At 38.0% G+C, this 25,903-nt stretch overlaps 5 protein-coding genes across 12 annotated transcripts; 3 read left to right on the top strand and 2 right to left on the bottom strand.

Annotated features, from left to right (window-relative positions):
* Positions 1-756: 756 nt before the first annotated feature.
* Positions 757-3,280, top strand: Pisd (phosphatidylserine decarboxylase). Of its 2 annotated transcripts, XM_069134968.1 has the most exons (6): positions 757-869; positions 1,161-1,348; positions 1,420-1,693; positions 1,880-2,113; positions 2,250-2,541; positions 2,635-3,280. In XM_069134968.1, exons 2-6 carry the CDS (start codon positions 1,308-1,310, stop codon positions 3,021-3,023), a joined length of 1,230 nt encoding a protein of 409 aa, XP_068991069.1. In that variant the 5' UTR covers positions 757-869; positions 1,161-1,307; the 3' UTR covers positions 3,024-3,280. The 2 variants fall into 2 exon arrangements, with proteins under 2 accessions (XP_068991069.1, XP_046480465.1); XM_046624509.2 differs by having other exon boundaries at positions 757-1,348.
* Positions 3,281-3,464: 184 nt separating this feature from the next.
* Positions 3,465-7,832, top strand: LOC124218088 (uncharacterized). 4 transcript variants are annotated; one of them, XM_046624499.2, is made up of 6 exons: positions 3,465-3,603; positions 4,882-5,089; positions 5,648-6,025; positions 6,192-6,660; positions 6,738-7,031; positions 7,267-7,832. In XM_046624499.2, exons 2-6 carry the CDS (start codon positions 4,924-4,926, stop codon positions 7,403-7,405), a joined length of 1,446 nt encoding a protein of 481 aa, XP_046480455.1. In that variant the 5' UTR covers positions 3,465-3,603; positions 4,882-4,923; the 3' UTR covers positions 7,406-7,832. The 4 variants fall into 4 exon arrangements, with proteins under 4 accessions (XP_046480455.1, XP_046480453.1, XP_046480452.1 ...); XM_046624497.2 differs by having other exon boundaries at positions 3,465-3,882; XM_046624496.2 differs by having other exon boundaries at positions 3,466-3,788.
* Positions 7,833-10,395: 2,563 nt separating this feature from the next.
* Positions 10,396-17,093, top strand: LOC124218105 (CB1 cannabinoid receptor-interacting protein 1). Of its 2 annotated transcripts, none has more exons than XM_046624532.2 (3): positions 10,396-10,661; positions 13,951-14,227; positions 15,139-17,093. In XM_046624532.2, exons 1-3 carry the CDS (start codon positions 10,486-10,488, stop codon positions 15,175-15,177), a joined length of 492 nt encoding a protein of 163 aa, XP_046480488.1. In that variant the 5' UTR covers positions 10,396-10,485; the 3' UTR covers positions 15,178-17,093. The 2 variants fall into 2 exon arrangements, with proteins under 2 accessions (XP_046480488.1, XP_068991074.1); XM_069134973.1 differs by having other exon boundaries at positions 10,397-10,661; positions 13,951-14,392.
* Positions 14,611-21,872, bottom strand: LOC124218087 (RNA polymerase II-associated protein 1). 3 transcript variants are annotated; one of them, XM_046624494.2, is made up of 8 exons: positions 20,610-21,872; positions 19,879-20,464; positions 19,221-19,725; positions 18,809-18,978; positions 18,582-18,741; positions 18,229-18,508; positions 18,026-18,132; positions 14,611-17,930 (listed from the first exon to the last, which is right to left on the bottom strand). In XM_046624494.2, the coding sequence occupies exons 1-8, from the start codon at positions 21,087-21,089 to the stop codon at positions 16,562-16,564; spliced, it is 3,657 nt and encodes a 1,218-aa protein (XP_046480450.1). In that variant the 5' UTR covers positions 21,090-21,872; the 3' UTR covers positions 14,611-16,561. The 3 variants fall into 3 exon arrangements, with proteins under 3 accessions (XP_046480450.1, XP_046480451.1, XP_068991062.1); XM_046624495.2 differs by having other exon boundaries at positions 21,357-21,867; XM_069134961.1 differs by having other exon boundaries at positions 20,876-21,075.
* Positions 21,873-22,010: 138 nt separating this feature from the next.
* On the bottom strand, positions 22,011-24,707 carry LOC124218096 (excitatory amino acid transporter 3). The gene is made up of 8 exons (XM_046624517.1): positions 24,290-24,707; positions 23,960-24,002; positions 23,457-23,496; positions 23,194-23,377; positions 22,857-23,090; positions 22,531-22,722; positions 22,315-22,449; positions 22,011-22,183 (listed from the first exon to the last, which is right to left on the bottom strand). Exons 1-8 carry the CDS (start codon positions 24,331-24,333, stop codon positions 22,027-22,029), a joined length of 1,029 nt encoding a protein of 342 aa, XP_046480473.1. The 5' UTR covers positions 24,334-24,707; the 3' UTR covers positions 22,011-22,026.
* Between the last annotated feature and the right edge of the window lie 1,196 nt (positions 24,708-25,903).

The following is a 25,903-nucleotide window of genomic DNA, read 5'->3' as shown; positions in this document are numbered from 1 at the left end:
TCAGCTAAAAAATCGCTAATTCTCAGAAAATGTTTACTGTTGTGTTACCTTTTTGTCCAATTTTTTGGAATACGATACAAGCATTTTTGGGCTAGATCAATCACATCTTTATTCTCTGTATATTGCGAAAAACGCGGAAAAAAGTCAATCGATCTAGCCCAAAAATGCTTGTATCGAATTACAAAAAATTAGACAAAAAGATAACACAACTGTCAACATTTTCTGAGAATTAGCGATTTTTTAGCTGATAATTACGGCAGCGGTAAAAAAACGATTAAAAATCCCGAAAAACCAATGCTTTTCTTATGGGAAAAAGTAAGGCTTCCTAGGCACGGGTAAATATGGAATGAAAAATTTTTAAAAATTCGGACGTTTTTTTGAATTATTTCGAATCAATTTGGGGGGTAAGACCATTAAAATTCGATTTTTCCCTTCTTAAGGACAGGTCTAATGTACATATTCATTTTACAAATAGTAAAAACCTTAAACCATTTGCTATAGTTGACTGTCTCGACTAGCGATCAATTTCAAATCTCAAGGTTATCCGAGTATCTAAATATTACCCCGCAGCAACCTAGACGCACCATTTTTGGCCACCTTTGTGTAATTATTTACTTGTCTCTTGTAATCGCAAGAAACGCCATGCCCCGAACCCACCTGTCTCTCTGCCACGAAATGGCAATAAAAAATAGTTACATCGTAAATTGTAGACCGGATTTCGCGTTCAGCCACTGACAACGATTTCGCACAACACGTGTTCGTGATTCGCGGATCCTCTCCGCTCAATTCATTCATTTTCATTGTGCCGACGGAAAACTTCGGTTAGACATGCGAGTCAGAATTTTTTGAATAGAGAAAATCGAACACGTGTAATAATTTTGGCGTATTTTCTTTCAATCACAGACTCGACAAACGACGAGTATTATATCCATTATTATTTCACCATAAACCCGAGACAAGAAACTCAATTCAATAGTCAAATACTTGTGTGATATGTAGTGTATTCATCACTCAGATTATTAGTTGCTGCTTTCGTTGCTCCCGCGCGAGCGGCCAACGAGCTGAATGCTTTGTGGATTTTATTACCTATTGCATATTGGTATCCCCCTTATCATGGTCAATCGCTATAAGTTTTTTAGCTCGTTCATTTGATTTGATAGCCCCGTGGTCAACAGTTGATGCTTCCTAGACTCTCAGATTTTTCTCTGCGGTATAAGCTGCGGTATAACTTTTGGTCAAACATAACCTCTGACTCGCCGCATTAACCGCGAAATCCAATTACAAAAATCCATTTATCTATGTGAGGGATGTCAGTTTTTAGGATTCTGAGATCACTGCGATACGCGAGGTTCGTTTCATTCCATCTACAGACATTTTCCTAGGTTCTCTAGTCTTAACCTCAAATTGTTTTCTCAACAGTATTCATCGCGATGCTCCGGCATACCGTGGTCGTTTTCAAACGGAGATGTGTTTAGCAAAGTTTCGTCGGAAAGAAATTAGGAATTATGCGTCTAATCCTAGTCCAACAAGTAGCCAGGTAAGCATGTGGCATTCGTTTGTCAAACGGCGGAAATGGATTATCCCAGTTGGAGTTGGAATATCGTTGCTAGCAGTTCTGCAATGGAAACTATTTTCAAGGCATTCTCATGCTGAAAAAGATCGCGGCACGCCTGGACCAATTAATGGAATTGTGGTAATGATTCGCCAGTGAATTTTATTTTGTGAGTTGTAAGGTCTCTATACTGGAAAAAATCCTAAATTCTGAGAAATCTGCTGAGTTTGTATTCTTGAGTCTCCGGGCAAGATTGAATTGTACATGGAAGTTTAACTAACTGATTCAGAGCCTTGTCTTTTATTAATATAACTTTTCCTTTGGTAGGTAAAATGTTATTGTTGCCTACCATTGAGGATAACAAGTAGATTGTGGGGCTGGCTTGCTAGCATAGAGGTACCACTAATTTTCAGGCCAACTTTCTACGGCTTGTATGCAAAGGCATTCCGTGCTAATCTTGAAGAAATCGATTTGGATCTTACCACGTTTCCTAATTTAGTCGAATTTTTCGTCAGACCTCTTAAAGATGGTGTACGACCTATCGCTCAAAATGTTGATATAGTAAGTATACAAGGTTTGGTTAATAGTTTGACAAAAATCGTAAAGATTCAAATGAGGAGTATTCAACAGTTGATCGCAAATTCATCATTTACATAGTCGACACTATGAATTCTGATGGTTAAATAAATAAATATAGGTATCACCCGCGGACGGCAAGGTACTGCACTACGGACCTGTGACTTCTTGCCGAGTGGAACAAGTCAAGGGAGTGACTTATAGCCTTGATCATTTTCTTGGAGATCCAGACTGGCCGCGAACCAACCCTAGCCTAGAAAATATTGAAGATAAGGACTGCAAGTATCTCAGATCGCTACTGAAAAATCCCGAGAATCATCTGTACCAGTTGATTATATACCTGGCGCCTGGAGATTACCATCGATTTCACAGTCCAACTGATTGGCAGATACGATTTCGCAGACATTTCCAAGGTCAATTCATTTCTAGATATACCACCAGAAAAATAATGCATTCATTAAAAAATGTCTATCGTATCCATGATACAATTCATACTTCATTTTTAGGCAAATTATTGAGTGTCAATCCACTGATTGCTGGTTGGCTGCCAGACCTTTTTACCCTAAATGAACGTGTTGTATATATCGGCGAATGGGCTGGTGGCTTTATGTCCTATGCAGCAGTTGGAGCTACTAATGTTGGCTCCATAAAAGTTTACTGTGATCTAGCTTTAGCTACAAATGCAAAAAAATGGCCAAAAGAAAAACGATACGACGATGCCAGTCTGGGCTGCACCAACATCTCTAAGGGTCAGATGTTCGGTGAATTCAGAATGGGATCCACGATAGTATTATTATTCGAAGCGCCGCCAGATTTTCATTTTTCGTTACAGTGTGGACAGACCATAAAAGTAGGTCAGCCATTAAGGAGAATTAATCGAACGCCTGACAAATGACTGCATTCTTCTGTGTAACGAAATGAAATATTACATAATTATGCACGTAGGACAATCCAATACATAAAATTCAGGTCAAGTTCAGTATTGATTTTTGTCCGTGTTTGCAATGCTATGCAGTTGAAACTTTTAAAGAATTTTTATCATGATCTATGTAATTACTAATTACTTTTCACACTGTACTGTAATATTTCAGTATAACTGTATATATGATAATATGATAATGATAATTCCTACATTTCTCATGTAAAAATAAAAAAATAACAATTTTTAAAGATAAATCACGTTGAATTTACCGATCCCTTGGTAGCTAAGTTAGTACAGTTCGAACCCTGATGCAGTAGCTTCGGATTGTGACATTGCCGGCACGAGGTAAGCTGATTTGCGAGACTTCCGGGCACCAGATAGCAGTAGCTGTACATCATCCCCGGTTCCCGGGCGTGAGCAATTCTCAAGGCTAATTTGGCCTTGCGGAGGGTATCCAGGGTTGAAAACGTCCCGGAGGCTGGGTGAGATGTGCCGTAGACACCCCCTGGGAAACTCTGCTTTTTGGTGATGAAAAAATGAAAATAGTGTTTCGGTATTAATAATTCAACGCGTTATCAAATATTTAACAATACATGTGGACCAATAACAAATTATAACATATCAATCAAAATACGTAACATATTATAATAACAATCGAAAGATATTTTGAAAGAAAAGAAACAGAGAGCAGATTAGTAAAGGATATTATTTTATCAATGTACATACGTACTACACGTGGTAAAGTATTCATTCTACATGCACTTTACGCATAATTATACACTTATTGTTAGGTAGATGTATTTGGATCGTTCAATGCGTGATGAAGTACAAGGTAAATTTTGACGAGTTTTTACTTGGTAGTGTTTGGCAATTTTTAAATATCCACTGAAGTTGGCAAATGTATCGTTAAAAAATTTTTAATTTACGTATACAGACGGAATTGAATAAGTGATGAAATCATAAATGATTACAGGAATCAATTATTGACTGCTGGTATAATAGATTAATTATACCTATGTATATTTTACGGCCGCGCACAAAAAATTATAATACATTGACACATCCGTAATTGTTATTCTACATGCTGAAATAAAAATAGACTCTGATAGAACGAACTTTTGGAAGCTTTGAAGATATTTCGAACGGGTCAAAACCACCGCAAATAATTGTGATTCATTTCTCGCATGTGTGTTTTTGAAATGTTTAAATACAACGCATTTTATCAGTCTACCCCGTACATTATGCAGATGATATCAGTTTTTAGGTATGAAAAATAGGGGAATAGATCGTAGATTACCTTCAAACATATCATATATTTTGTTTCCTACCGTAAAACTGCTACGCAATCCATCATATCCAAAATAGTGCAGTGTGCATCGCTGGATGCAACCGCTAACGACAAAACCATTGTCCACAATATACCTTTGAACATCACAACTATTCATTGTCACTTTATGTAACAGATTATAGTTCTCTAATAAACGACAAAAAAAAAAAAATATGGATTATTGAAGTCTTCAGGTCGTTTTGAAGAGTTGCACTGTGTCATTACTGATTTATAGTGAAGTTGAAGTGGAAATATATTCCCACTATGTAAAATTTATGCCTTAGATTGCACAGGTTAATTTGCAATGGTACAACATAATAATGGCATCATCAATCGTAGCTTGGGTGCAAATTGAAAGGCTATTTGCAATGCCGATATTCATCTAAAGTGAGAGATAATTATAATTGTAGCACTTTCCAATAACTGGTAGGGGTTAGAGTTTAATATAATGAATACATCGAGTGAAAAATATAACGATAATACCAAAAATTGTTATTTCTACAGTGGTGTGCTATGACAGATAGGTATGTGAACCGATGATAAAGGATGAAAATTGAAGAACGGAGTTGTTTGATTGGATTTCAAACGAGTCAGTTAGTTTTTTTTGGGATCTTTATTCAGACGAGTTTTTGTAAGACGATCCAGGCCGAGCCGCTCGTGTCACTTTCCGTAACACCTACAACCAGAGTTGGTCAAACGGCCTTCATTACAGGTAATTTAATTCCCAATCTTTTTTTATCCCTTACATTAAATTATCTCAACCGCTCTTTGGGCACACTATGAACTACTCTGTCTGTTTTAATGTAGATAGAAAGCCCATTCGTTACTATTTCTGACATAATCCTTATGACAGTGTGTGTTCATACCTATTATAACAATGTCTCCTCGATTTAATGTCCGGTACCAATAAGTGTCGACGCGCATTAACGTAAATCTACCGGGTGTATTAATTCTGATCAACTTCGTCATCTAATTGTTAGTCTACCTGTTGAACCTTGAAATCTCGTTAGATCTGCACTATAAGCAAGCTCGCTCAAGCCTACAGCGCGCATTTGTATGAGATTCTTTATGACTGAGTGCATGAGAGAAATGAATTAGGTAATACACATTTGCAAACGGAATCGTGATGGACTTTATATTTTAGCGGGAATTGAATTATCCGATATTGTTTTTCTGTGTTGCATGTGTGTTATTTTTTTCGTGACACTGCTAGGATAAAACAGTATCCGACGAACATGGTGAGATAAAATATAATTAATCAATCACCTAGAATGGCGTTGGGTATCCGACGAACGGTTCAATACCGTTGGCACATGGAATCCCGGGCCACGACTCGATCACGTTTTCTTCTCGTACAAAGGGGACCAGTGGCTTTACGGCGGGCATATCAACGCCAAAAATTATTACGATCTCTGGCTTGCAAGCGGCAACGAACCGTGGACGAGAATACCTCTGCCTTCCGGCCTGATTCAAGCTGGACCACCGAAAAGACCTGCTCTCTGTGTCGTCGATGGGACCCTGGCTCTGTATCCCCTCGCAGGAGATACCGTGTGGCTTTTAGACGTGAAAGATAACGTGTGGACGGCCTTTGTCTGTTTCGGGAGTTCCGTCATCGTGGCAAATGGAACTGCAAAGAACTACTGTCCAGGTATTGGCTGCTGTTAATTGGCCTAGACATGAGTCAAGTCAACGTCGTTTCACATATTACTACACTACATCATATTACTTACACATATTAAATATTAGCTTAAAAAAAAATCTAACTACATCGATATTACTCCCGTCCTAATTTTTGCTATTCTATTTCCGTCCAGGTAATCCAGGTCGGAACGCTATATCGTGGTGCGACGCTCAGGAAGGACGCCTTTCCGTCTATTCTGGAAACGTGACTTGGTCTTTTAGTCTGTCCCCACCGCACTGGTTGAGCCACGTTATTTCCGAGCCCGATGCTTCGCGTTTGTCCCGATGTTCTCCATCGTTGCAAGCGGGATTGGCAGAGAGTGACAAGGCGGGTTTATATCTGCTTTGCGAGGAGGACGATTTCGGTACCAGGAAGGTGCTGAGGCTCAAGGTCAAGCGGAAGGGTGTCCAGCTCGACGATCTGGGGAGCCTGTCTCTTATTCCCGGCAACGTGTCCAACCTGGGAATGACAATCGCTCATTGCGACGAAATTGTCGCCCTCGTTCTTGCCCAGGAAGACAATCTTCCGGTTTGGGTGATTGACAACGAAACCGGATGTCTCGTGAAGACCGGAAACTCCTGGGTGGGATACGCGCTCAAGTGGTATGAGGACGCCCATTTAGTTTGATCTATGGATATTAAAATTTCAACACCAATACAAGCTTCATTCGTATTTTCAGGCTGCAGATATATTCAGCGGTTGATTACACGCTAACTTGTGCAGGAAATACGTACAAACTGAGAAACCCTCGAGTGCAACCCGAGTCATTGGCGGAATCTGGAAAGAAAACAAAGTACTGGCCAAATAGGAGGGGTAGTTTTCAGATGAGCTTAATAGAGCTGGGCGAACTCATAAAGGTCGATCAGGACGGCCTCCACCTCTACCATAATCGAACCGCGACCGAGGCCTTGGTGTTCTTTGCATTGAGCCTGCTAATGTTCCTAACTTTCGGAGTTGCATGGTTCTTCAAACGGTGAGTCTAGTGTTTCCAGACTTTGGTATGCGTACATTCATTAATGAATTTCTGAAAATGGCCGCGCACTTTTCACCCATAATCACGTAAATTATTCAACAGTGGAGCGAGTTATACACAGCACAGACATACACACACGCCCGCCTTAGCCTCGCTCAATATCTGACCTTTTAACAAGTTTCTCAACATTCTTATTTTTCTCCTATCTACATATACGATTGTTTTCACCCGGCAGGTGCGTGACCATGCCAACAGCTCCAAGAGGGTGGCCCGGAAGTTGGGGAAGGTCGGCAGTTTCGGTGGTTGCCGGTGATTGCACACCGACCGCACGCTATACCCCCATACCTCGTGGAGAAATTGGATTGATTACTTGACCGCGGTTCACAGGATCCGTGCTCAGAATTTCCCGCATGCCTATGTAGGTACACAGTACAGCTTCGGTGTCGTTATACGTATCACTCAATGAATCGTTCTAGTTTTTCTTCATGAATATGGAGTAGATGTTATACCTTTCCCAGTTTGACCATGGTGGAGTTTGATCGCTCTGAATGACCAGAAATACTACACTTCAGTTTTCACGGCCACATTTTACTCGTACGCAATTCTAGACAATGCAGATACATATCACTATAATATGTCAATACCAGAACTGCATAAAACGGCCTATTTCATACTGTCTTAATGGGTTACAGAAATTAGTTTGTCATTCTTTTACCGATTATAGGCAGCGATGGAAATTTTAACAGAACCGAATATCGTTCGGCGCTGCGAATTAATAAAATGATGAAATCGCTCTGAAAATATTGTGTTCTTAAACTTGTCTACGTCATGTGTTGAAATATAAAATCAATTCGATATCGACATTGATTATTACAGCAAAAGATTATCAATTTATAAGTAACAGCGAATTAGCTGTAACAATTATATATTGAACTGAAAATTGGGTTTTCTGAAACTTTCTTGCTCAGATACGTCAATCTCATTTATGCAGTTGCGTGCTAATGAAAAGTTTGGAGCTTTCGGCAGTGAAAAACAGAGAACTGATATCGACGTACATAAGTAGGTATCACATTTCTCTACATGTGTCAATAATATACAAGCCCGTATGTACGGTTGTCGATGGAGATAAGATAAATATACTGTGACTGTGTCCAAGTCGCGGATAGGTATAAGGGTTTATTGGAAATCGATAAATATGCAATTTGCAAAACTTTTTCACTGTACATCGGATCATGTCTTACTGGAAGTACGTGAAGCGATTCAATAATAAATGGCGGAGAAGATAGTCCGGAGGGATACCGGTGGTGCCATCGATGGAAATACAACCTTCACTTTTATTATCTGACTTTATAAATATAAGATTACTGCTCTAGTTTTTTTAGCAGACTAGCACTCACATGAGATTTTATATAGTCCGTACATATTGTAATAGAGTTGAAAGCAGCCACGACGACACCCTCCAATTCCTTAACAGTATTCTTCTTTCTCCGCGGCTTCGTGATAAAATTGCTTCTGTAGAATTCAAGTAGCGGACGCAATTTCATTCGACCGCTAAAACGACTTTTCGTAATTGCACCAACAACGAGAGTTCTATTATATAAATTTCTACAGAGTTTCGCAAGGGAGTACAGCGCAGTTTCCATTTTCGCGCATAACTTTGAGATCAACTTTCGGGGTAGTTCTTACCCTGTGAACGGCCGAATCAGCAGACAAAAACATATGCATCCAATGTTTTTTGATGTACGATAGCACAGTGAATGGTGAAAATCCGTCATGTCCGTGTCAGTTAATTTTCTTGTAAGAAATTGCATTCTGCGGTTGCCATTTTCAATGCTCCGATGTGATTCTTATTAGTATCGATCTTGAAATTTCAGCATATATTGAAATCCGTCAGTCCCTGGTAAAATTCTTCCTGCAAGTTCCTCGCCTCCGGCGCGTCCTTCAAACAGCATCATCATTACGCCCGATGAGCCGGGTTCTGCTTTGAAGTTGGTGCTTGCAGACATCACCCTGTATCCATAGAGGTATAGCGGAAGCGTAGAAGAAGCCCCGAAGCGGCACTGGTCGCTGGCACCTGGTGAGGACGTCACGTCAAATCATCGGTCTCAATTCAGTGTTGTGACCGTAGCGTGCGAAGAATGTTACTTATACAGTCTGTATCGGTGCTTGTTGGCATTGTATTGATCTAGCTCTCCCCCTGAGCAGGTCTAGCGTGTGTCGGGAAGCTGGTGGACTGACTTGTTGCTGCGTGGCGGTCACTCGTGGTGTAACTCGGCTCAGATTCTTTGGATCAGGAGCAACTACGATTTCAATCTTCACCAAACTACCATCTCCGTCCGTTATTTGGTATATATTACCCTGAAATATGATTATAATGTAACTGCAGAAATAGACGCGGCCTTTTGGCACGCTATATTGCGGCACGTTACGAGAAGGGTGAATGCTGTGTAGGAGTTTTTGGAACACGCATCGCATGCGAAGGCCGAGGATTATATACCTATGCTATCGTTGCGCGGATCCTCATCATCCGCAGGCGACGTGTATTTCAGCTCCCCTTCCCGCACCAAGAAATTACGGCTATTGTGACGAAAATTTGCAAACAAATAGGTTTATTTTCATAATTCTATGCTTCGGACGGGTTTCATACGACGCGGGAAGCGAGGACGCGAAACTAATAAGGCAGTCGAATCACGTCTTTACGTAACATCATTGTCATTCAAAAAAACGTCCGTATGTTATGTACCCAAATCTTGGAAAGAATTCCATTGGTATCAAATGATGGTAACAACTCACGACAAAAAAAAATGGTTCGTGCAATCTTATTCATTACCACGGTAGATCATCAGCGTCTTTCCAGGTATGAAGAAATACCGTCGAAATTTGGTATCTTTACCGTTCGATCACGCCACTTTGAAAGGATCCAGCGATATTCATACATTTTATTATCTCGTTTTTCTTACAATTTCTGTAGGTAAACCTGAAAAGTTTTCGACGATGTACCGATTAATGACCTTAGCAACTTTATACGTCTATCGAACAAGATCATGATTTCTTTGCAATGACGACTGTTTAAGAGACTGCGGTGAATCTGCGAAGTGATATGCCGAGAAATCATTGGTTTCGTCGAAGAGTTGTAAGGGTGAAGGTGAGACGCGAAGTACTTAATCTCTAAATGCAAATCGATATAATTTTTATCACAAGGGTGAAAATTACCCTGTACGTGCCGCTAGAAAGGCTTTCAAGGTCGGCGATGAGTTGCGTGGAGTTCGTCCACGTTCGTCGTAAGTAACCGGGGCGCCGTGGGCCTTGGCACCAATGAGAGAGTCAGCAGGATCGAGGTTCGCGCCCGACTAGAGAAACCACACCGCGGGTCACTCAGTAAGCGTCGCGACGTCCGCGGCGTTGGGTGCACGTGTAACAATCGGGGGCTGACGAAGTGCTGAAATGGGGCCAGATGGGGGGTGGTGGACATTTTCGGGTGACATTGTCAATAAGAAGAGAACCCGGCGCCGGTCCAGTGTTTTGCAAAATGGAGACGTCAGCGAGATTCCGCCAGTTGAAAACCGTCAAGCTGAGCTGTGAGGCGACCTACAGGCTAGACATCAGTTTCAAGCCACCGCAACTATTGCAGTGGGTAACAACGTCATTCTCAAACTATTATCATACACAGCTATTTCCCATGGTTCAACGCTTCGAGCGGAATTTACCTCTGCGTGCGACGTAAAGCGATAAATTGCATCAGCTGCACAAATTTATGGTATAATATAATGATAATTCGTTCGGCCAGCTTCGCTGATGTGTAAAACGGTCCAGTTAGCAATTATTTATACCTAGGTCAGACTAGCTGAGATTTATTTTCACCGCGGTCGATTCCGTATAATTGATTGCCGTACAGTTTACATTACTTTTCCTCGTACTTACGATTTGTATACACGTTATATGTATTGTATACAGGCTACGAACACGCTTCGGTGGCATGAGCGACAATCGACTTAAAATTAGGCTTCACCAGCAGCTGTATGCAGCCACTGTTTACTGCGCGATGGTCTCTGTTCAAGGGAGAGAAGAGATACCCGTCGCCGCCGGTTGACACGTGGTTTATTTTTTTTAAGCTTTGCCGCACGACTCCGCAGCGGAAGATATACAAGACTGTGTTTTCAGAGGACGGCAGATTAATTCGCGGATTTTTCACTCTACCCCCTTGCAGCGATATAATACCAGTGTTGGGTTACGCAACAGAGATGATTAGAAAACATGAAACCTCTAATCAACGTTGTAACATAGAAAAAAACGAAAAACTTATCACCTCATTCTGAATTGACGGTTTTTACGGTTCTGCAGGCGATTACTAACTGCATAATAGATTGCCTGTAGAAAATCGGTTACCGTGGTTCTTTTCTATTTTCTATTCTCTATTTCGTAACTAGTTTCGCATACATAGTTTTCGTTTCTACGCAGGGTGTTTCTACACTCGATGGAAAACGCGGTTCTATCTTTGACACGGCAAAAGTGGCTGACCAAACGGACCGACGCTACTTTGTCCGTCTGACACAGTCTCTATTACTACTGCGTCTGATCACGAGTCTCCACATCTACTGCGTCTGGTCGATTTTCCTTTTCTCTTAGCGTTTCTATGATCTGTCGCTGCACACGTACGCTTCTGGTAGGTACTGGAAATATAATTGCAAATGATAAGACGTTCAATTATAGAAATGCGAGATGACTTCACACGCCTTATTAGATTCAAATACCGTATTTTCTTAATGCATCTGTTGGTCTTCCGGCGAGCGGAAAGCGTTTCTGAAGTTTTCAATCAATCGATGACAATGAAGCACCGTTCGTGTTGTGTACATGTACCGTTTTACTTTAATGTTTGCATTACCCTGTGCCAATTCCAACCTTAATCTATATCGGTATAACGATCCGGGAGTTGTATATGTGCAGCTTATTGCTGGAAATGTTCGGAAGTTGACGCGGGCTGATCGATTTTCGGGTAATTTGAACTGAAATACTTATACTCAATCAAATTTACAATTTCCGTGTACTGAATTTGTTAGTAATCTCATTCGTAAGAGTGGATTTTACGTACCAATATCGTTCAACCTCGACAGACACAAAAGGTAACAAAAACTAGTTTGCATAATATAATATACATAATATACTTGTAATAATATTGCAAGGTAGAATTTTGTTTGATAACGGAGTGACGCGCGTAGCACGAAGCTATACGTGAATATTATATAATACGCAATAGCGTACGAAGCAGCAAACGGCACATAGATGGAACGACAAACAGTCTTAGCAGAGAGATTCGCTACAGCTCATCGGGAGATTTAATCCTACCCCGTCAGTTTATTATAAAAGAACCTATTATAATTTATTACAATTGAGGGAGTTTGATTGGCATTAGATTAGATTTCAATTATCACAGTATTGACTGTGACTAAATAATACCTTCAATCCTCTCGTTATTACTATCACTGCACTACATTTTTGACAGCGGTCGAATTTTTCGCAATAGATATAAAAAAAATGTAGAATTTCGTAACCAAACTTACAAGAATACGTGTACCGCTAGGTTCTATTGTCATCTTGTTTAAAAAACAATGTCTAAAGCACTGCAAGCTAACAATAAGTCGACCCGAAATGTTGAATGTCAGGACGTGAGCTATTCTCGGATAACAAATAAAACCGAGGGTATCAACATTTTTTATACACCTACGTATAGTTGCGGTTATAAAAGTTGTAATTATAGATAACTGTAGCTTAGTGATTTAGAATGCAATCGTCCATTATGTAACATAAGATTTTCCAACGTTACAATTATTAAATAATACGCTTGCTTGTACCATCGCACAGGCTAGGGGCGTTTGCACAAATATTAGGTCAGCACATTTTTATCAATTTCTGGAAAACCCTTCACCTTTGGGATCAGCTCCATGGGCTTACCATTCCCTCTCCTCAGCAGTAAAATACTGCAACCATAATATATCCTACCCATGTTCGGCCAGAGTTAGAGATCAATAATATTACAGGTGTATAGAAGTACACTATATACTCCGAACTCTGACCAGATAATTTATTATTAAATAAATCGAATATTGTCTACTAATCAAGCAATTAAGTAGCATACAACACATTCGAGTATGAGAAAAATAATAAAGATATCAGTTTGGTTTCGGTATGGTTTGTGGGAAATTAACGTACGTTGGCAGATCACTTCTCCTGCATCCTTGTTTTAGGAACAGAATTAACATTTGCTTATAAGATTTTCCACACAAGACTCTTAAGTCTCCCCTTTAAGGCACGAAATGGCATCGTTTCGACGAAATCGCAATAGTAAATACGTAGAATTCATGCCATTTATTTATTTCTGCATCGAATGAAAATGTATTCAAGTGCTTTTGTTCAGAATTGCGTACAGAATGGGACTGTTAAGCTCTTTTTTACGTTTGAGATACGTGGGCTTCGATATTTGGAGATATATAACGTCGACGTCGAAATCGACCAGGGCATCTATTTGAGTAGGTTGTTCTGAAATCGCGCAATTTTACCCTTTCTATTGTATACGCGCCTTGGCCATACAAGCGCGAAGACGAAAAAGAACATAAAACGAGACGAAGGCTGCCGCGTATCCAATCAGCCTTTCAATCAGTATATGTTTACTTAGGCTCAAATTGCACTTTTCGTAAATATATTGAGCTACGCATTACACGTGTACGCAACATCCTGTAAATAGTTCGTTGGAGAAGAATTTCATAGTTCTTTTATCAATTAGTTCCAACAATATACAGCAAGTGATTGTTGATTAGGCATTTCAATCCGTACAGTTTTGATAAAACTGTGTCATTAAAGCTTCATCGTGATCGCATATAAGGTGGAAACAGTAAAAAGAAATACCATGTTATAAAAATTTCAGAACACTCACAATCGGTGGAAAGCAAATCGAAGCGGTTGAAAGAGCCAGAGATGGTACAGCTTGCGCTTACAGCGCGTATCACAATACCGAAGGGATCGTCGCCAGCAACAGAGGACAACGTGAGGAACTGCAAATTGCAATGAGAGTATTAGGATCCGGTTACCTGACGACATGCTTGCAGATAAAATACTACCGGGCGGATGATCAGAGCCATTGCGAGTGGGGCTCGCGTCTCCATTGCATAGAACTGGATTGCTCCAGCGTTGAAGGAAGATTGGTAACGGTTGACAGGGAGACCTACAGAAAATTGGGCATCGATTCTTAGCATTCTGGGGAAAAATGGATTTTCACGCAATTATCTATTGTCCGCTAAATTATTACCTTAAACTCGCGATTTAATTGCTCATGTACGATTGCGGGCTGTGCTCTATTTATAAATTAGGTAAATCGTACAGATGAAATATATACATACATACATACATATATATATTATATATATATATATATATATATAATTATTATAATAATGTACACGGATATTGTGTATATATACAAACGAGACATTTGTATATTACATCACGTTATTTGAATTATTTTAACCTGCCGTTGCAGCATTAAATTATTACTCAAGAGTTTTAGCTTTAATTTTTTTTCGCGGAAAAAATCGCTCAATAAGTGCGGTAAGTGCTAAAACTGATTGCATAGCCGAGATGAAATTGAAAGCGTGTCAACGGTGGTTAGATTGATTTTCTGTCGGTAGTTCGAATATTTTGGACACCTTTTTCGTAGCTGGACAGTGAAATTCACACCGAATATTCAAATTTGTAAAAGAACAAATTACTTCTGCGCCAAAGAATTGAAGAATATACGTACCTCTTCGTTTTCGATAATTCATTTCGAGTCATTCACTTTTAACGGGAATACCAATACCCAGAGTACCGTTAAATTTTCTCTGCAATTTTCAGACTTACTTAACGTCGGCAATGCGCAAGACATCGCCATAACATCCATAAATGATCGTAACTATAAAACATGCAACTCCACTACTTTGTACCATTACGCGTAGATCATCAAAACATCGGGAAAGCCCGTATTCCTTAGAAGCGTGACGTAATATATGAATGGTCTCTGATATGAGCCACTTTGATGATAAGCCACATGAAAATCGGATGAATTCTTATTTTTTAGTTAGCAAGAAATATATGGGAGAGAGGGAAATTCCCCTAAGGATTTGCCAAGTTAACTACTAACCACAATGAAAATGTTACTCAAGATATACCGGCAAATTGACCTCGACATTGAATATACTGTACCGTTTACTTCTTACTCATTATTTTCGACATACGCAAACTCGGAAGACTAATTCTAAGAAGCGAACTAGCGAAGTAACACCATAATTCAATCTATACATGATTCGTTGCAAAAATGACCTCACATACATACTCTATACATATATTGGCGCAAAAATTTAAAGCTGGAATATATATATCATAGATTTTAGATAAAGATTTTTTGTCGAGTGAATTTTTATGCTTTCAAGTTTCAACCAATGCGTTGCTGCACCAAAAGTGTAATACAAGTTTGTCTCATTACTGAAAAATAATACGCGTTGGGACTCGATCATATTGAACTTAGCAGACAAACGGTAAGTGCTAAAACTACGTATAAATACGTATGTGTTGCGAATAAACCTGCTCGGTGAAGTCTGATGCATTATGTAAAGAAGCAAGAATAAATATTTATTTGTGCATATATGCAAGAGATTTCTAATCCGAACCAACGTGCTTTAAGAAATATTTCGAATTGATTCTTGAAACCAAACTGAAATCGTATAATTAGTATAAAGCAACTGACACATTGGCACTTGGACTTTGTACAGAATTGTAAAGTGTTTTTAGAAAGAGGTGATGAAAATCGTATAGACAGGATGAAATTATTACCTGGTAAAATGACCGTTGATGTAGATGTGAAAAAAATAATTACGGTAGCCTGCACAGTTATTATCAGTAGAAGGGAAGAGAATTTCTGCGTGTATACTGAACATATCTTATACATATAACTACTAACAGAGAAATTTTTCACACTACAATTTCGCGGATCAGTAATGTGTACTTGCATAGGATCAGTATAGTCAATGAACAACGACCAACTAGTGCCTCTACGCTTACTATTATTACTCAAATTTGTATGATCATTATTGTCTATTTAAACTAACACATTTTACATTTACCAATTATACAATAACTGGAGAATATAATGTACGTTGAAAATAATAATAATAATAATAATACTGTATAACACAAAATCCAGTGCTTATTTCGTGTATGTTCATTTTGAGTTCGATAAATTTGGTAACGGGAGTGACAAAGGAGCTAGAGACCAGTAATACTATCGTAAAGTTTAACATATGTGATATTTTATTACACTATAATCTCAGTAAATACGTTGGAAAACGTATTTAATTTTATCAAAAACAGCAAAATAAAAATTTGCAACATTCTGGATGGGCTGACCTAAAATTAATATAAAAAATTATTCCATCCCTATCACGTTTATTATGTTTACGTACGTAGTACCGTTTGGAATTTATACTGAAGTAAACTTTATTAATTTAATATTCGGGCGGGATATAATTTAGCAGTTCTTTTTTCAATTCAATGTTTCCAAGTTTTTCAACTCTTGGTTTGAATTTCATAGATATTTTACTTTTATCTTCTTTTAAATTCATGGCAGTGTGGTGTAATGCAACAGTGTACATAACTGGGCACCATTCTCTACGCACTATACCCTTAGCCAAGGCTGTTAAATAACATTCGATCAACGAAATATCTTCTTCGACTGGATATAGATATTCTTGTAAGGGCATTGGTAACATTTCCAATGGCGTTCTGAGTGAGCGTAAAGCTCCAGCATGTTCAGACCATAATAATTTTCTGTAATGTACATCATGCCGCTGTGCTAATGGTACTAATAAAGTCATTCCAAATCCTTCGTTCCCATAGGATGTTGCAGAAAAATGTTCGCACAAAGTAGTAAACATATCTGTGAAAGAACTCAGTCCTGGAACTTCGGTATTGAAATTTAACTCTTTATAATACCTTTTTACAAGGCATGATATAGTCTTTGTCAACAACGGTGACACATTTTGATCCAAAAACAAAGTATCACATAAATATGCAAGTAATAATCTACTGTATCGCACACTAGGCGATAAATGTTCCACTAATTCGGGTAAAGTTAATTCTAGACTGAATATTATTGCAATAAGTCTACCATCATCTGCGCTACAATAATATGTGACATGTTTGAAGCCGCAATAATCATAATCATTTCGACATTTCGAATATAAATCCACCAGTGGTAAGTACAGCCAGTCTTTTGGTAAAGCTGGTTGATCCCAGGAACCATTACATTTAATAAAATATTCATAGAGACGAACCAAATTTTCCGGAAGATCTAAATTAACTTCTATAACAGTCTGAGTAAACTTCAACTTATCCAGATCGTTAACGAGTAAAGCTACTTGCAATTTTTCTCGGGACAAAGCAGTCCGCACCATTTCTCTCGCATATAATGGAGCGTCAGCAGGTAAGGCTGATATCAATTTTATCGATAGTTTCCAAATACTTTCTCTCGTTTCAGAATTCAATTCGTCCCCTAACAGGGTTCCACAGCGAACGATTTGGGTTACCAGGGATAATTCCATTCGTGTATACCATGACCGTTCTAGACTCCAATCAATTGATTCAAGTTTATTTATATATTTCTTGAACTGAGGTTGATTCAGAATTGTTTGAATTTCAGCCTTACAGAGTGATTTCGAAAGAACGCTGAGTACCGTTGCCAAAAATGGTATGCAACTATTGTGCGAGACTGCGGGCAATAGCTGACCTTCATGTCCTAGGACTCCAAGGTTAGGAAGAGATGATGGATCACGTTCCGTAATTTGCACAAGGCCGCTAAGTAGGTTCGAGCTGGAACTGAATATAATTTAATTACATTTTGCACTTCAGACAGCATATTACGATTTTTGAAGGTGCCGATAAGAGGAAAAATAACTGCTCGTTATAGTTACCACAGCGTAGAGAAGATATTGGATCCTTGGGAAATCAGCAATGGTTTCATGAGGGAAATATCTCCTGCTGACATTAGTGTCATTGCGACAAGTTTTGTGCTAGCCCACTAAAAGTGTATGATAGGAAAATTATAATTGAATGAGTCGTGAACCAAGATTTACCTAAATCCTAATTAGTATAACAATTTTTTAAAGATATTTACTGTCGGTGATGGAACAGTTGCCAATTGCGTACTCCATTTAGAGAGCAGTGTCGAAAGGTGCGATCTTAAAGAAGGTTCGAATCCAGCGACCGTTATCAGTGCAGCTGCATGTTCACATGCCAATTCAGATGCCGGTCCGATATCATGGTTGCTAAGTAAATTTTGCAATTGGGATAATATTGTGAATTGAGCACCACCAACGCTTTCCAATCCCACACCACGAAGTAACAACATTTTCCAGAGTCGAAGACTTTCGATGCATAAATTAATGCTGTGCTTTCTGAAAATGCATTATTTATAGTTTAAATTAAACTGTTTGTAGTTATAAAATGGTTTTGAATGTCATTTCTTACCCAGAGTGACCTGTAATGTATGATAGTAGGGAATTTAAAACCTTGTAGAAATACAAGTTTTCCGCAACTAATCTGCCACCGTAACAAACGAGAATTCGGCAAAAACGAATAGCGGCTAGTACTGGAACACCATACACATCATTCACTGCATCTTCTGAAACTGCAGGAAAATGGGTCACGAATGTTAAAAATAATTTGCTCAATGATGGTTCAAGTTAAATAAATACCTAAACGATCGGTTGTCAGTGGGATAAAATGCTGTGTGATAGTACCCAGTAGTTGTGGAGTACTAGCAATACTTACAGCAGCTTCGTGAGAATACCTTGCTAATCGAGCTAAGATTTCTAAGGCTGCTGTAACTCCAGGAGGTGGTGGTCTCATTTCACTAAGTATATATCTGAAAAGAAAAGAAAGAAAAACAAACTGTTCAGTTTCTGTATTCACCATGCATCATCAGAATATTCACTCTCTTCATTCATGTACTACGTTTAGTTGAATATGTATATTGATTATCTGAGCTCGGTCAAATGGTATTGGAAGCGAATGAAATTGTCTTATTTTAATCATCTCAGTCTTCTGTCTATGAAGAATGGTATGATAAGATTCGGCAGATATGTTTGAAATATATTGTACCATTACCTGATCCTCAGAATGATGTCTGATCTGAGAGCTGCAGCAACTGTATCAAGCTGGGCTAACTCATGATCTTGCAATATACTTATATTTTTGACATCAGTTGGTGGTACAGTAAGACAAGGCTCTTTGTAATCTCCAAGACCCATTAATCTGTCTAAGCATATTTCATCTGCCTCACTGAACAGGAACGACCTAAGTGCTTGCAAAGTTGCTGTAACAATAGCAACGGAAGAATCATCCAATGAAAATCTTAAAAGCAGGAAGATATTCCTCTCATTCAGTGTAGGTAATGGCGGAGGTTGCAGAGCCTGGTCATACCATCCTTTACGGCTCTTTTCCATGATATTTCCCAAAGTATTGAGAGCCATGCAACGTTGTTGCTGTGTTGAGGATCTACTCAACTGCAATAATTCTTGGAGAGAGTAACCTGGCCGTTCGGGCTCTTCTCCATGGTGATGGAGACCTTTGTCCACTGTCAGATTTTCATCTGTAAATGGAAGCAGCATCCCTGCACCAGAATTAAAAGAAAAAACTTGGTTATTGTTTGACATGATTATACTTTATGCAGTGATTTTGTATAAGGTACAATTGCTGATATTTTTAGTAGAATTTTGAAGGTTTCTGCGTATGAATATAGTATATAATTTTTTTTTTTTTTTACCATTAAAGTCAAAACGTGCGTTGTACGGTTCTTCTGGCTGGGTAGTATTTGATGTTGCAGGCATTTCTTCCATCCATTTCAACTTTTCTGATTCTATCCTGTCCATGTGAAGCCAGCCCTTCTCTTCCACTTGTTGAATAATTTCTGCCGATGGTTTTGGGATATTTGTATCGTCTTCCTCAGAAAAAACCTGTTCATGGTATTTACTTGCAGTTTCATATTGCTGGCCAGAAGAGGCCCCTGTGTCTGATTTACATGGTACAACTTCCATTTCTTCTTGCATACTACCTACAATTTCTTTGTCTTGTAATTTTTTCTGTTTTCTATTTTTTATGTATTCTATCGTCATAGGGTCTAGTGTTGAGTACAATATCATTTTCTCTTTCATAATTTCTTCTTTTGTCATATTATTAAGCCTTTGCAGATTAGCTGTATGAATTTCTGTTGCCCATGGTCCTTCAACTAATACACTATTATTTGTACTTGATAAGGTGTGTAATTCTGCATCCAAAGGATTTACCGTGTTGGATGGTTGTATGGATTTGTTAACTTGTTGTTGGAACAAGCTATTTGTGCTGTTTGGTACCTGCAAGGGGGAAAATTGTGAGTAAAGAAAATTGTCTAGTAAATTATCGACAACTTGATTTTCTGGTTAAGAAGATGATGTTTGTTTCAATTTACAATGAATAAAATTCAACAAAATAATACTGTATAATGTAAAAGAATTTCACCTCGACACGTAACATTTTCTCTGACACAAAAACCTTAGGAAAACCCGTTGCAGATGTATTCAAAGGCAAGGTATCGCAAGATTCTGTTTCAAAAACCTTTGCAAACTTCTTTTCTATGATATTTCCCAGAAGTATGTTGGACAGTAATGTTGTTGTATTCGATGCCGATTCAACAGTCGTTTGTACAACATTATCATGAATTGCTGCTTCAGAGACTTGAGTATTTAAAACATCACTGTTTGATTGCGATGTCGTTTTTTCTTTACCTTGATATCTGTTTCGTCTACATTCTGCAAAAACTGAGCTTGGCTTACGAACAGGATTTTCATGTGTCTGAATGATGGGCACTCTATTCTGCTGGCGAAGATTTATTACTTTTGCTGCTGGCTCGTGTTTGGACTTTAGAAACTCTTCTTGCATATGAAATAACTCCTCCTCTCCGTCACCTGGTTTTGGTCGTTTCAAAGAAACTGGCTCCATCGCATGTACTTATTGTTGGCTTATTCATTCATACATAGAAAAATTTGGCAACCAAATTGATTTTGGTGAATTAACACGTTCCTACGTTGTGGCGTCGCAAGTAAACTCAAAATTATAGGTTAGTTTTGCAAGTTCCACATGTAGGGAGGTAATTCTGTCAACAGATGTGACAAACAGATTTCTTCGGAAGTCACAGCGGTCACAGCCAGTCACAGCCTAAATTACTGTCGATACCACTACTATCACAATCAATCACAGATTACATACCTATGTGTACGTATCTCTTCGTCTCTGCCTAAACATCAATTTTTTGTTGACAATGTCAGAGTACCACTTAAAAACACTGGCGTTACCCTCTGGTCAATATCCTGAGCTGCAGCCTAGACCACGTGAGAGCGTAGATTATAATCTTAGAAATCAGAATAAACGCCGAATAGAAACTTATTCAGTGCACCGTTCAGTTTCCACACTTTTACACTGAGTTCATACGTGAGATCATACTTCACAGAGCCTACACATGCACTTTTCATGTTGCCGATTCAATAAGGCACGGAGCCTAGATATAGGTATAAGGATTTACGAGGAATGGCAGCTCCATCTGACACGAAATAGGTTTCTGCACTGAATCTATGGATATTCTGGACGGTTGTGCGGGTCGGTAATACAGAGCATGCTTACCATAGCAAAGTGCCACTGTAGTGGTGAAAAGCTATGTACAACTGAAAATTGACTGCAAAACAATGATCATCAATTTACAAAAGTTCCAACGTCACGTAAAATCAATGAAACACATAAACTGCCACTCTGTCATTAGCTTTAGTTTCGTGTTGGCCATGTCCACAAATGCAATGTGTTCTGAAAATTTCCCATTTATTTGAACAAGTGATTTATTCCTAACTACTGGAGAAATAATTCATAACGCTATTTGTAATGATTTTTAATCCTTGGTATTTTTTTCTACATCCTTAACACCTAAGAGTGTAGATGCTGCATCCTGTAAATCGACATGATCCACAGTGTCCTTTCTATAGTGTGAGATAATTCCTGCACACAGTGCATCTCCAATAATATTGATAGCTGTCCGGAAACGATCTCTGAAATTTCATATTTCAACCTTATTTTAGAGAGAATTTATCATGATATAAGGACCTAAACTGAGTGACTCGTAGCTGAGAGCAGAAACAATTTTGGTAAGAGATAACGGTAGTACTGTAATGACAATTACACTAGACAATCGATAGCAATGATCAGCATCACATCCTCAGCTGGTACTCCGACCGAATTTAATACCACCACTAGCATTACGTAGCCACCGTTCGGTAAACCAGCTGCACCAATGCATGATATTGTGCACGTTACACTAAGTGGAAAGCACTTATTAGAAAAATATTAGAAAATTATAGGATGGTTGTAAATAGGCAATAAGGAATATAGTTCTGACCTGATTGCTATTATTCTGGCTAGTGAAAAATTTAATCCTCTCAGTTGTATAATAAAGATTGCTCCAAGTGCTTCGTAAAGTGCAATACCATCCATATTTATCGTAGCGCCAATTGGGGCAACAAATCTGGAGACTTTTTGATCAATCCCTATCCTGTCAAGGCATTGAATTGTAGTTGGCACAGTGGCAGTACTGAAACAATAAGTCATGAGTAAGCTTCAGAACCTTGGATTATGATACACGTAAACATGTTTGCCACAGGTGAATCGAAGGTGACGTGTGCTGATCCAATATTTGACGTTCGAAACAGAGGAATTGATAAGTACCTCGATGAAGTTCCACACGCAGTAACAATCGCTGGTCCAATTTTTAAAATAATCTTGTACGGGGATTTTCTTGTACACGCGAAATAAATCAGTGGCAAAGTAACAAAGCCATGGAAAATTAGACCAATAAAGACCGTCATAACGTAAATACCCAATCGAGCAATCATTACTTTGAAGTCTTCTATGCTCAGAATTTTTCCTGGGATCAGGAAAACCACTGCGATTGGAGCTATCCTGAAATATATTTGAAAAACTTATTTTATGCACCCATTCGAATACGTTCTCAATTTGAAACTCCTGCAGAATTTTTTTACATTTTACTTTTCTCACAACTTACATTACAACCCAGTTCATAATAATCATTGAGGCCTCGGAAAGTGTTTGAAAAAAATCTAATACTGGCTTTCCTTTTGACCCCATTTTTCCTAAAGCAAGTCCAAGTATCAAGCTGAAAGATACTAATCCCAGTACGTTGGTTCCATCTGTGTATTCGCTCTCAACAACCCACTCAGAAATAGGCACTGTTTAACACATGTGTATACATGTCGTTACTTACATTGATACCATTTTTGTACATGTGTACAGAAAATTAATACGAACCTGTGGTATCATTCTCAGGTTCCTTCAAAACAGTGCGATACTAAAAAAAGAAATACATAATTATGGTATAACTCATGCATTTTTGTTCATTTAATGGTATTGTAGAGTGTATAGATTTCATTTTTTAATCTTTTTGCATTGACCATGATTTTGCGAAATTCAGCCGCTTTTTTAGTCATGTACATCTGCATCTTAAAACTTAGTCTGTTTCGATAATGATGAATACTGTACAAAAGTAATGTTACCAAAATAATCGTTGAAATAAATACAAAGGTATGAAAGATCTTGACATGGATATAACAATATTTTTGAATAAACCAGTTACTTTATACTGATGTCAACAGTGATATTATATTTTTTATCTCACTTTGTTACGTAAATCACTGCTTCGCAACTTTGTAGGCAACTAAGATAAATCTTAAAGATCTGGTTTGAATCAAATTTTGATGGGAATTGTAGTTAATTGTGTCACATTAGCTGCAAAATACAAAAGAGCTTCTTACTTGTGCCAGGCATGCTTTTATTAAATTGTCCGGGAATAAATTTCTGAAAAATAAAAATAAAAAGCACAACATTATTGTTATTATTAATATTAATGACTATTCTTATGCCAATAACAAGAAACTCTAGTCTCAGAATGTAATCAAGACTTTTCACAAATGAGATCACATGCGACTGTAGCTATATACGAGTAATATGTATAGATTCAAATCTAATTGATCAAAAATTCTATACAGATGTGATCAACTCGGTCACTGGAATAATATTTACGAATTTCAGCTAAATAATATAAACAGCTTTTTTATAAAAATTATTAGAGCATAATTATTTACCTAAGTAGATCCAGTAGAGTATCTGTTGTGAGAAAGTTCCTCATAGATTCTGTAAATGTTACATTCTTATCGTTTTGCCATTCGCCAGGTCGTATAGTTTCCACAAGTGTCAGGCTTAGAGCTATTCCCAATGTGGTTGTCACTGTATAGTAGTAGAGCGCATTGATTCCAATGCTTCCTATAATATGTATTTATTGAATTGACCAGAAATTTCTATGTAATCTTAATTGGGTCATGAGATGGACCATGAATATTAATGGTAAGAATGTTCATTCCCAGATAGAATAAATATAAAAATTACCTGAATTACTCAAATTGCAACTAGCACTAACAATGCTTGTTACAATTAATGGTAAAATTAAACAGTTCACCATTCTAAGGAATAACTCTCCAGGAAATTGGAAATACATAATTTCTCGTTCTGACCATGGTTGTCTGGTGAAATTTTTTAAACTCAATCCGATACCCACACCTATTAAAATGCTGACCAAAGTTACTATTGTTAACCAATTTTTAGAAAAACATGATTTAGCGATCGTCATCTTTTCACTTCTATGTGTTTTGACACTCGTATTTTGTATTTTCAATGCACTTCGAAGCAAATTTTTGTCGAGATGTTGTTAATTTTTTTTTATATCACAACACTTTTTAGTTAATATTGCGAGTGTGCAACCATTGTACAATCGAAAAAAATTAATTGGTTTCGAATATAAATGGGAGAGCTTGATCAAACCTTGACCGTTTTGTAAAATATAAGTTGTTCAACTGTGCACTGCGTACAATAATATCGCGAAACACAATCTAGTCAGACCATAAATGATTTTGCAAGGCTTTTTCAGTCACCGCAGACAATTTCATAATTCTGCAAACAATACTATCGGCTTAAAGTACACTGATTTCAAACACACAAAGCACCAAGTTGTTTTACATCATTTACTACCTACTTCCATAGGTGAATTTGGTAAACACTCCTGCAATACATCTTGAATCTTTCAAAGAATTAGGGACACAACACAACACAGTATTCAAAGCAAAGGATTGATCATACTTGTGAGAATGAAATTCGCTGAAACTATCCTGAATTTAATTATTATATTATATTCACAAGTCTGTATAGGGGATAAAAATAAGTAATATGTAAGCTTGAAATTGACTACTTCGGGTTTCAGTCTCGTCTTGAATGATGAGTACTGTCAGAGCACGAACTGAATAACAGTTGTTAATATGCGAATGAGCGATACATAGCACCTTTTGTTGTACCTAATAATATCAATATTGATCAATGTAATACATTGTTTAGTGAAAAATAAGATAAAAAAAATTAATGGCGGCAAAGAAGATTCATTTAAATGGGAAAAATTTCCTTCTCAGTTTTTAATTTAACCACCAAAACATGGTGATAAAATTAAATTGTTAATTGATCAACGACAAAATGTATGTAGCGGTGAAAGTACTAGAACCACCTACAATTTTTTTTATTATTAGCTGCATTTTCTGACACTGCGGCAATGATGCTTTCTCATTTCATAAGTCATTTTAAACATCCACTACAGAAACTGACCAAGTTTTTAAATTTTTAGATGTATGCAATTTGATCAAGCGAAAAACGTAAAT

The sequence above is a fragment of the Neodiprion pinetum genome, chromosome 4 (genome assembly GCF_021155775.2).
Source record: "Neodiprion pinetum isolate iyNeoPine1 chromosome 4, iyNeoPine1.2, whole genome shotgun sequence".
Classification (NCBI taxonomy): Eukaryota; Metazoa; Arthropoda; class Insecta; order Hymenoptera; family Diprionidae; genus Neodiprion; species Neodiprion pinetum.
The sequence above is the reverse complement of the archived record's forward strand: the minus strand, read 5'-3'. Positions and strand labels throughout refer to the sequence as shown.